General features: G+C 32.2%; 1 protein-coding gene across 1 annotated transcript; it reads right to left on the reverse strand.

The window, feature by feature from the left end:
- Positions 1 to 2,721: 2,721 nt before the first annotated feature.
- LOC127136842 (protein SMAX1-LIKE 4) lies at positions 2,722 to 7,101 on the reverse strand. Its single transcript, XM_051063360.1, has 3 exons — positions 5,643 to 7,101; positions 4,513 to 4,720; positions 2,722 to 4,430 (listed from the first exon to the last, which is right to left on the reverse strand). The coding sequence occupies exons 1-3, from the start codon at positions 6,902 to 6,904 to the stop codon at positions 2,841 to 2,843; spliced, it is 3,060 nt and encodes a 1,019-aa protein (XP_050919317.1). The 5' UTR covers positions 6,905 to 7,101; the 3' UTR covers positions 2,722 to 2,840.
- Positions 7,102 to 11,966: the final 4,865 nt, after the last annotated feature.

Below are 11,966 nucleotides of genomic sequence, written 5' to 3' on the forward strand. Positions count from 1 at the left end.
ATTTTTATGATATTTTATATCAATAAGAGATTTAGACATGTGTTGCAACACCTCATTAGAAAGGTGGCCCAATCTGTGGTGCCATATATCAAAACTACTAGATGAAGTATCATTATTCAGGCAATCGATATTACAAGAAAAAGTGGGAACATGATGTGTGTAAGTGTCTTTGTGCAGAATGTAGAGGTTACTATGTTGGACCACTTGACCAATCGTCTTCTTTGTAGACACGTCCTAAATATGACAGGATTTGTGTGAGAAAGAGATGTGATATTGATGATTGTGACATAATTTAGCAATATAGATAAGACTGAATTAAAACTCAAGAATAAAGAAAACATCATATAATATTAAAGAAGGATCAAGAATAATAATGCCTGAGAAATTGGAAATGTTGTTGTTCCCATTAGGGATATGAGTTTGTAGGGGGTCAATAAGCCTAATCTCAAAAAAACACTTGATGTAGGGGCGCACATGGTCAGATGCCCCTGAATCAAGAATCCACATGGAAGACAAAGTTAAATTAATACCTTTGTTTCAGATACCTGAAATGGTGTGAGAGTTGAGACCCTTGTCGTTAGTGGAATTCTGAGCATTTTTCTTGGATTGATGCAAAAGAAGAAGCAGATGCTGATAGTCTTCCTTCGAGATTACGCCATCCTTGTCTGCATTGTGGAATGACTTAGAGTCTGAGGAAGGTTTATTATTCTTTGTACGATATACAGGTGGAAAAATATGTTTGAAGTAGCACGATTCCACTGTGTGGTTGGTTTTGTTACAGTGGGTGTACAACATCGAACCTTTATTAGGAGTTCTCCCTCTTCCACAACCAGTGTTGGTGGAATTATTGGTGTAAAGGACGGTGGGAGTGGTGTTGAAGGGAGAAACCGAGGTAACTTCTTGTTGTGAAATCATGGAATAGGCGCGACAAATGTTTGGAAGAGGATCAAGAAGAAGGATTTGGGTGCGGATGTTATGATAGGAGTCGTTCAAACCTTTGAGAAAATACAAACATAGTTCATGTGCTTGTAATTGAGAAAATACAAAGACCAATCAAATGTCTTATATAGATATTTGGGCGTAGAAGAAAATATTCATAAACAGCCTAACCCAAGTCCAATTAAAAAATAACCCTATGTATCTAATATAGAAAATCAATTGAGAACTAAATCGAAAATTTTAAAAACGACAATAAATTAAAAAAAATTAAAAAATTAAAATTTTAAAAATACTTGGTGTATCATTAGTTTAAATAGAATATATAATGTTTCTCCTTATATACAAAGTATTTCATCTAAACAACAACTAGTTCTACTTAAGTCATAATAGCATTGGATTATTCTAACTATTCATACTAACTCTCAAAACTATTAACAGAAAGTCTTAAGCCACATAGAGCAAATCCATTCTCTAACATTATCCACATTCTCTTAGTTTTCACACACATAACTTGCAAAATCCCCAAATAACGTTTTAATTAATTGATCTAGAAAGTGCCTTTGCCAAAAAAAAAAAAAATCAGCAAGATTGTAAACATTGTATATCTCCTCCAAGCATATCTTTCCTTTTGCAATGACTTGCCTCCCAAAATGCAGCTTGATATCTTTGTTCTTTTATGGTCTACTTGATCATTTTTCTAAGTGAATTCCATTTTAACTATCACATAACACCATGTCAAGTAGCTGCTGCCCTCACTCATATGGCCTCCTTCATTGCTTGTTTAACAACAATATATTTGACCTTTAGACAAGGAAATTGAATGTTGAAGGTTACATATTTCCAGCTCAATGTGCCCCACAAAACCTGAACACATATCATGTAAAAAAATCTCCATGTGTCTAAACATTGAGCATAATTTGAATTACAATAATTTCTCAACTTAAATTTATTATTTTCATGTTTGACATGTCTCAACGGTTGAAATTATATTAACACGCACACATAGAAGAGAAAAGGAGAAAGTGAAATGAAAGTTTAGTATATTGAACATTCACACTAAACACTCATTAATGATATTTATCATTATTAATTGAACTTACAATCACTTACTGAGAGTAAAATAACTTAACCAACTTAGTTGATTAGTTACTTGTATGACAAGTAACTTAACTAACTTAACAACCTAGTTACTTATAACACAAGTAACTCACTAAAATCTTAAACTTGAATTACACTTCAACACTCTCTTAGTTCAAAGTCTATACACCTTACATTGAGCATACTTGTTATCTCTTTGGATTTTTCAATGTTGAGTGGCTTGGTTAGAACATCTCTTGTTTGATCATTTGTTCTTGTGCAATATGTTAAAAGTAATCTTATTCTTGCGTACTTGATCTCTGAAAAGTGAAACTTGGTTTCGGTGTGTTTTGCTCCTTCTATGAGCTATGAAATTACTTACAAAGTTAATTGATTATTTGTTGTTTACCATTAGTTCTACTTCTTCTTTGTCTATCTTCATTTCATTCAACAGAGATTACAACCACATTTCTAGATAGACTCTATTCAGGATGAGATATACTTAACACAAGAACACAAGACCAACCATATTAGTTTCTTGAAACACCATGAAATTTGAGAATTACTCAGCTTGAACACATCCTATCGTGCTTCTTCTTTCCACTTTTAAGATACCGATTTCGATTTTTACTCATAAAAAGATGGTGCACGTGATTGTAAAGAATGCACAAAAAAGAAAGGTAAGAAATGGTTAACAAAACAGAATTGAAAAGCATGAAAACAAACACATTCTATAATGAAAATTAGCAGTTACACAAAAGTACCTATTACTTCCATTTTACATCTTGTCACCCCCCACTACTAACCCAAAGTTAGTCATATGATCAATCCATTAAGTAGTTAACAATTTGGATATTTTTAGGCAAACATGAACCCATAAACCCTCTATCCCATTTTCTATCCTCTTTACCACCCCAACAAAGTGTAAAAACTATACCATCTTTACCCCCACCATTAACTCTTTCTAAACTTGTTTGAAAAATCTCTTTTAGCCATTTCTCAAACATGTTGTTAGTAAAACCCTCACACCCAACACCAATTTCCTCTATCACCTTATCTTGTACACTAAACTTTACATTCCCATAAACCTCCTTAAATGACATTTTTATCTTTGACATAAACATCTCTGTCGTTTCCTTGTTCTTACCCGGAGTTTGATTCAACTCAAACAAATTCTCAATTGAATCAAGCGAACCATTTGAGATCAAATGTTCTCCTAATGTTTCTCTTGTCAAATCACTTGAAATTGGACTATTTTGTCCCTCGTGATCATTATCATCATCATGATCATCATCTTCTTCATTAGCCATCATGTTCAAGTCAAGAGTGTTGTTGAAACTTGATTGTCTTGAAAATGAAAACTCTATCTTTTTTTTCCCTTCATTTTCTTCAATCCTTGGATTCTTACTCTTGCTAAACAAATCAAGTTCAGCCCTTCTTTTAAAACTCAAACAAGGCGATGATGACGAAGACGATGATAACTCCAAAGTCGGTTTTTTTTCACTCTCACTAATCTGCAAAACCAACTTCATCACTGAATCCTTCTTCTGATCTTCACTAACCACATTGCATCCATTGGTCAATATGAATATCTTTTGGCCTAAAGTTCCAAACTTTCCAATCCCAAATTCATCCTCAACCAATTTCCTCAAAAGGGTATCAGCAAAATCAGCATTTTCAACCAAAAGAACAAACTTTTCATGGCTTCTCATTAGCCCAACAACTATTTCAGAAAAGGGTGTCTCCGAATTCTCTCTTTTCAACATATCCAATTGAAATAACATATCAACTGATCCACAAACAGATTCTGCAATTGCAAGTGCCAACCTTTTCTTCCCAATAGAATCATTCCCCTGCAAAAACAACCAAGTAGCACATTCCTTCGTCGATTTCGAATCAACCAAAGCTTCTGCTATTGAACTAACTGTTTCATATTGCCATGGAACATTCTCCTGCAACACTTTACAAATATGATCTATTTGTAAATTTTCGACTTTTTTAAGCTCCGAATCATTGAATGTTGAGTTTCCAAGAGCAAGAGTTGTCTTTACTTCTTTAGTTTCTTCCATAATACCCTTAAGAGAATCCAAGCTTGTTGTTGCCATTTGGTTTTTCTGTGCTTTTTCATCACTGAAGTTGAACTCAATGGTGGATGATTGTTGTTGGCGCCGGAACCGAGGTATAATGTTTGAGCTATAAGCTGGTTTGGTTACAGAATCAGCAAAAGATATTGAACTTGATGAATCTGGCAAGATAGTGCTACCTTGGTTTGGCCAATAAGGGTATGATGAATTATAAGGATAGATCTTTGCATTTGAACTATAAGGGTTGCTCCAATGGTTTTGAGGTTGCTTGTTCTGGTGGAGACATTGGCACAAATTGTTCCACTTTTTCTTCAAATGAGTTAACTCATCCTGAAAAATAATTGAATTGTTCATTAGCCACTTTTTCTTCAATTGTGCAAAATGAGAAGAAAAAAAGTTGAAATTTTGGTACCTTATGATGAGATTCTGTGCTATGAGACTGAAGCCATGAAGGTAAGAGATTCTTTTGAGGTGGTTTGAACAATTGAGCTTCTTTTTCATAGCTTGAAGCACATTCTTCACAACAATTAAGCTTTTCATGTTCCTCCTTGTTACTAAAGAGCTTTGATTCCATCATAAGAGATGGGTTTTGAGTTATGCTCATCTTTGAATCATGCACACTGCAAAATTGAGTAACAAACTCCAATTAGCATCCAATATTAAACAAATACACAATATCGAGTTTCAAACATATCCGCATCACAAGAAACTAAACATTAACACAGACGCCAAACACGACACTTATACCTTTATAATCACATATGTCTCTCTCAGACACTCTCATATGTTGTAAGTACTGATATATGTCATTCATCAGACACGCTTTTAATTGAAGTTCAACGACACTTATACCTTTATAATCACATATGTCTCTTACACTCATATATTGTAAGTACTGATATATATATATATATATGTCATTCATCAGACACGCTTTTAATTGAAGCTCAAGAGAAAGTTATCAATTCTTATATCATTTTTTTAGTCATGCCAATTCTTATAACCAAGGCTCTAAAAGTCGGTCTGTTACTACGAAAACAATCGCGACAAAACTCTATCAAAAAGTATCCGCAACCAGGATTGCAAACACCTGTAACGACCGAAACCGCGGAAGTCCTTATGCGACGGCGACCTCAACCATTATTTAAAACCTACTTATAACTAAATTATCACATTATTAAACTTAATACCTTCTAAAAGTTTACTATAAGTCATATTCAAGAGAATGAAACATTGGAAACATAACAATATTTGCATGTATATGTTTCTACTTTATGGTTTTGCTTTTCATAAAGCATAGTACCTTGTACAAAACATCATGTGAATCCGTAATGTCTAAAGAGGTTTTGTTTACAAACTGACAAAACAAAGTGAAGCAGAAAGGCACTGCTTCACGTCTACCTTACCTTACCAACCAACCATGCTTTTTTACAGTGTCTTCTGCCATAAACCGTACATACTTACCAACAAATTGCAAAACAAATTAACCAAGTAAAACATGATTAATTAAGCTAATAACAGATTAACTGATTAATTATTTACCTTGATGAATGAAGACTCAAACCAAGTCCACCAGATGGAACAGGAACAGCTTGAAGACACCATTGGTTCTCAAGATTTGGTATCCTCATTTGACATCTCATGTATGTTTGATAACTAGCGGTTGCAATAAGCCAAATCTTGTTGTTTCCATTTTCACCAAACAACTTTCCTATTTCATCCACAATATAATCGCTTAAATTCTCATCATCATCATCATCATCATCAACATCATCATTATCATCACATTCAACTATCCACTTCAAATCTCCAACATAAAAAACACCTCCACCACCACCACATGCAACACATTCACTAACCTTCCTTTTCAACACTCTTACAACATTCATCTCAGCTTCCTCCCTTTTCAAACGAGAAACCGAAGCAAGATTATTAAACTTCACAAACTGAGCTTTTTTCATCTCATCAGGAACTTCACCTCTCTCAAATCTCTCCATCAACTCACCAACTAGTCCTTCGGTTAACGCAACGGTATCGCCGATTATCACAGTGTTTCTCTTCTTCTTCCTCAAAAGAACATCAAAAACAAGGTTAACATTAACATCATCTCTAGGATTATTATTATTATTAAACACTTGTGGTTTCTTCTGAGGAGAAAAAAGAACTGATCCATAACCATGACCATGACCATAACCATAACCATAAGAACTCAAGAAATGGTTATTATGAGTAAGAGAAGGTGAAGAAGAATGAAACACAGAAAGGTTAGAATTTGAAGAGCTTTTTTGTGTTAAGTTGTTTTTAACAGAAACACTTTGAAAACCAGCTTCTCTCATAACCCTACTAACAGAAGGGTCATCAAGAATAGAAAGAATAAGCTGATCAAGCTCAACCTTGACACTCAAAAGAGGCTGCTGCTGATTTTGCTCAATACACCCCCTTCTTTGATGAGCTTGAGCTCGTTTAAGAGCAGCAATAAGAGCATTAGAGAGAGAAGGAACATGTTGATGAGGCTGAAGCAAAGGAGAAGAGTGAGTAGTAGTAGTTATAGTCGGAAGTCTGTTAAGAGCAACATTGAAACAAAGTTCAAGAGCTCTACATTGTAGAGGATGGTTATTCTGTTGCTGTGATTTGAGACATGCGGTTCTTAAGGAAGAAGAAGATAAACTCAACAATGTAGCAGCAACATGAAGAGGTGTGATTTGTGCATGGCCTCTTCTACGTGCTAAGCCTAAAGAGTGCTTCAAGATTGAAGCAGCCTCGGCTGTTAGTGTCTCTTGCAATGTATAAGCTCCTGAGCGCATTACTTTGCTAATTACACCCCCCCTCTCCACCCCGAAACTTGAGATTTTCTTCACTACCACACTTGTTTTTTGTGTTCACTCTTATGGCTTTTTTTCCTCTCTCCACCACCACCACCACCACCTTACAAAGATGAAGATTTTTCCTCTTGTTAATGGAGGAAAGAAAATGGTTTGGAAGATGAGAGAAAGAGAATGAAAAAGAAAGTGTTAAGGTTTTGAAATATATTCAAGACTAGGACTCACCTCTTCTTTATACATCTTTTCTGATAATTATTTTTTGTTTTTTTATTTATTTATTTTAACTTTTGCTTTTGATTAATTCTCTTTTGGTTATAGTTTAAAGAAGCAGCTTTTTGTTAGCTTTTTATTTCCACTTCATTATTCTCATTCTCTCTCTTTAAATTAAGTTTATTGCTATAAAAACAAGAAATCATTTCATACCAACTTTTTTTTTTCAAAAGGTCTTGCATACCAATCTAAATATGCATGATGTAATAATATATTCTTTTATGTCTAATCCAATTTTAATTTTTTATTTTTTTTATAAAAAGAATTAGTGAATTTATTTACATTAATAATAAATATAGATAAATGCAGTTACTACTTAAAAACTACTTTATACTCATTTAACTCAATTAATACGAATTAATTGAACTGCTTCGTTCATCTATATTTTTTTTTTAAATATTCCTTGTTTAGACAAAAGAGAATTTTGAATTCGAAACTATAATAAAAATGATTAATCTATCTGTATTGTTTTTTATTGATCAATTATATCTTACAATTCAAAATTATAAGTTGGAATGATAAAGCTTGACTCCTTACACATGATTCTTTGAATAGGCAGACAAACCCATCAGAATTTCAAAGAAAATGTACTAAAGGTGAAAAATGGAAAGAGAATTTTGTCATTGTGATTATCTCATAATTCAAAAAATTAATCTGAATTATTATAATTGCACCTAAATGATAGATCTAATTAACAAAAACACAGAAAGTGTCTCTCTCTCTCTTCTCTCTCCACGCCAATCCTCGTAGAGAGACAGCATTTTATTCCCCAAGTACCCAAAAAGCAAGTCTGTGTCTCCTATCTTTGATAGCATTATTGCCTCTCTCTCTCTTCCTGCGATCAACTTTTCTATTAATCTCATCTAATTTCCAACAATCCATTTTTAAAAACCTTTTGTGTTGCCAAATAAAGGAAACACAACTGATATATACTGTTCTAATCCACACTCTTTTCTGTTCCCACTTCATTTATAAATAACTCATCCCACTTTTGTTTTTTCTTCCATCCCACAAAACATTTTCTGTATCACATTAATTATTAACTTTCACTGCCTACTTTTCTATCATGTTTTTCACCTCTCTATACTTACCTTACCCCTCTCTCTCTATATATGTATATCAATTCTCAAATCATTCTCAAAAATATGCAAGTGTTGTGTTTGCGGTTAGTGTGATGCATATTACAATTGTTATAGGATAAATACGAATTAGGAGATACTGAAAATACACATTTGAAATACACTTATAATTTAAAAAAAAAGTTGCATTTAATAAAAGTTGGACAAATATAGTTACAATTATTTAATGTGATTCTTAATGCAATGGTACACGTAATTTTAAACTAAATATCATTATAGAGACTACATCCTCTGAATATTATTATAAGAAAAATATTAAGGAGTACTCTCGGACACTAATTAAAAGATTAATATGGTAAGTTAAATATTATTTAAGAGATTAAAAAGACATATTTTTTCTAAATATGTTGGTATTCAATGCATTGAAAACAAAGAAAATTAATTTTTTTAAAGAATATTATGTGTATTCAATAAATTGAATATAATATATATATATTTTTATTTTGAATTCTTAACCCATAACCCTTATTATAAACAACTTTTACTTCTTCTTTTTTTTTTTAATATATTTGATTATTAACATATCTCATTTATGTTCTCTTTGTTGAATTGTAATTCTTTGTGTCGAAGCAGGTTGCTCAACAGAACAAGCAAGTGTCGAACCACCTAGTGTCTTGAGTTGTATTAGTGTCAAAGTGTCGAAGCATGTTGTTTCACACATGATTTCGACTTAAGCCTTTAGTAGTGTTAGCTATTTTGAGCTTTTATAGTTTTGGACTTTGCCTTGGGGTCCAAGTTAACCTAAATCTATAAATAGAGGGAGTAATCCTTATTTTTTGTAATGAGGTGAATAGAGCATTCATAACATTGTATTCACAGTATTTTGCAGTTGCAAAGTGAATCAGAAGTTTTCCACAGTTTGTGGACAAAGAGAAACTCTACAGAATTCTTATTACTCTTCACCTTCATTGTTCTTTACTTTCTTTTTCCATTGTTCTTCTCTTTTCATTGTTGTTGTGTGGATAATAACAATCTTGTTCATCAATATTGATTGAAACTCTCCATAGGTTTTAGGGGGATTTCCAACATCTGGTATCAAGAGCTTCGATTGAAACGATTCGTGGGAAGAAAATCTCCATGGGAACGAATCACCCAAACAGGGATTTTCCAGCAAATCTTATGATTCTCAAGAACAACAATTATGAGAATTGGTGCAAGTAGATAAAGGTTGTGTTCTGTTATCAAGATCTTTGGGATATTGTGAAGGAAGGAGTAGTAACGCTTGCAGAAGCCGCGACAGATCAAGAAAAGGCTGCACATAAAGAATTTAAGAAGAAAGATTATAAATCTCTCTTTATAATCCATCAATGTGTTTATGCTAGGTGGTGCACCAGTTGCTTGGAGTTTGAGAAAAGAGTTAGTAATGGCATTATCATCGTGCGAAGCAGAATACGCTACTGCTTCTCTTTGTGCATGTCAAACAACATGGATGATGAATCTGGTCGAAGAGATAACAGTGAATAGTCATGGAGCAATTACCATGAAGATCGACTGCATGTCAACTATCAATTTCGCGAAGAATTTATGCATCACGTGGTCGAAGCAAGCACATCGAAATTGTGGGCAGAGAGAAACTCTGCAGAATTCTTAATACTCTTCTCCTTCATCGTTCTTTATTTTCTTTCTCCATTGTTCTTCTCTTTTCATGGCTATTGTGTGGGTAATAACAATCTTGTTCGTCAAGATTGATTGAAATTATCCATAGGTTTTGGAGGGATTTCCAACACTCTTTTCTCTTTAGAAAATGATCCCCCGAAGTTTTAGGATTTGATGGTGGTCGTCTCCCACCTTTATGGTGACTTTCATATCCCATTTATATGATGGTCATCTCTTTCTCTATGAAATGCGGTATCTTGTTCATTCAACCACAGTCTCGTGTTTCTATCGGACCTAACTCACTCCTCAGATACCTTCTCTTTCCACCGCAAACCATTGCCAAACAACCTCTATCTCTCTTCTGATGCGGTCGCCACCGGAGCTTCCACCACTAAAAGATGGAAAGTTTGTTAAAGTTGTTCTCAGAACCTCAAACTTAACAATGATATGTGTATCTCTCCACTCAGTATTTGCTCTCACACTATTGATGTTAGAAACATTTCGCCCACCCCAAAGCCGTCATGGATTTTTCACAGGTTGTAGTTTGTTCGTATATTAGATCTAGCTATTTACAAAGGTTTAAGTTTGCACTCTTGATGTTTGATAAAAAAAAGTCTCAACAGGTTTATGTCTTTGTGCGACATTATTTCTAGTCATCAATTAATTTTTGAACATTAAATTAAAGTGGACAATCTTGAAATCAAAATTAATCAAAATGCACAAATACAAGTAAAATAAATCATCCTTAATTAAATTTTAAAAAAAATATAGATATGTTTTTATTCCGACTAATAATGTTTTTAAGAGAGTAGATGGATGGATGATACATGATTTTTTTTTTGTTTGGTTGTGTTTTCTTAACTTGTGATCAAATTATCTTTAATGTCTTTGATGTCTATATATATTTTTTACTATTAAAGATCTTGCTAGACTATAAATGGATATATCATGTCACATGTTCTTAATGTTTGTAATTTTATTTGATTTTTCACTTAATGAAATACTGTCTACTTTAAAAGAATAAATTCTAATCTACATAAATTTTCTATTTTTGCTTTCTATATTCCTCTTTATTTTGGGATTTGATATGAAAGATTTACTTTATCCACACCATTTTATTCTTATCGATATGAATGAAAGGTAGCTAGAGTCTCTTTACCATAGCACACATATATAAATGTAACTTGTATCATGCTATAAGTTGCACAATAAAAAAATAGTGAACAACTCTACTAAATCAGATGAAATTTTGGAAATTATATATATATATATATATATATATATATATATATATATATATATATATATATATATATATATATATATATATATATATATATATATATATATATATATATATATATATATATATATATATAATGGAAATAATTAATAATTGAAAGATAGAGTCTAACATAAAATTAGAATTAATCCAGATAATTCATATTTTTCTGTTAACTTTCTTGAACTGTATTAAGTTTCTGATGGTACTCATAGAGTACAATTTATTATTGTAAAGTTTTTAAACGAAAAATAGTAACGATAATTGAGAAAGCAGTATTTGAAATAACTTTGACCAGTTAAATAATAAGGAAGCATATGGGTCCTCACGTAGTCACATTAATCTGATCCTTGCAAAGATTCGAAGAATGATGAAAAATTAATCATTGTAAACTTTACCTTTAATTTTACTATTTTTTAATAATAAAATGGAATATATCAAAAATTTAAAGGTATGTTGGAGAACTTGATCTTGGATGCGTATAGCGTAGATTCCGATGCTAGTATTAATCTGTTCTTGGATTAATGTGTATATTGAAGATTAATACATGGGAAAAGTGATTATTATTCTAAATTATTAAAATAAAATGGTTAGATTTGAAGTTTAAAAGTATTAAAGTTCTACTTCGATTAAAAATTAAAAAATTATTGAGTTTATAAGAGAGACAATTTATATCTTTATTATTTTTAAATAAATATATACTATTAAAATTATATGTGTTGTCAAAGTATCTTAAATCTTAAATATTTGACCAATT

The sequence above is a fragment of the Lathyrus oleraceus genome, chromosome 1 (genome assembly GCF_024323335.1).
Source record: "Lathyrus oleraceus cultivar Zhongwan6 chromosome 1, CAAS_Psat_ZW6_1.0, whole genome shotgun sequence".
Lineage (NCBI taxonomy): Eukaryota > Viridiplantae > Streptophyta > Magnoliopsida > Fabales > Fabaceae > Lathyrus > Lathyrus oleraceus.

Bases quoted from the DNA above. Each gene is read 5' to 3' on its own strand.
- LOC127136842 (XM_051063360.1), bottom strand. From the start codon at position 6,904: ATGCGCTCAGGAGCTTATACATTGCAAGAGACACTAACAGCCGAGGCT. The intron at 4,721-5,642 runs GTAAATAATTAA...TCAATTTTGCAG, and splicing joins TTGAGTCTTCATTCATCAAG to TGTGCATGATTCAAAGATGA. The intron at 4,431-4,512 runs GTACCAAAATTT...ATTATTTTTCAG, and splicing joins GCACAGAATCTCATCATAAG to GATGAGTTAACTCATTTGAA.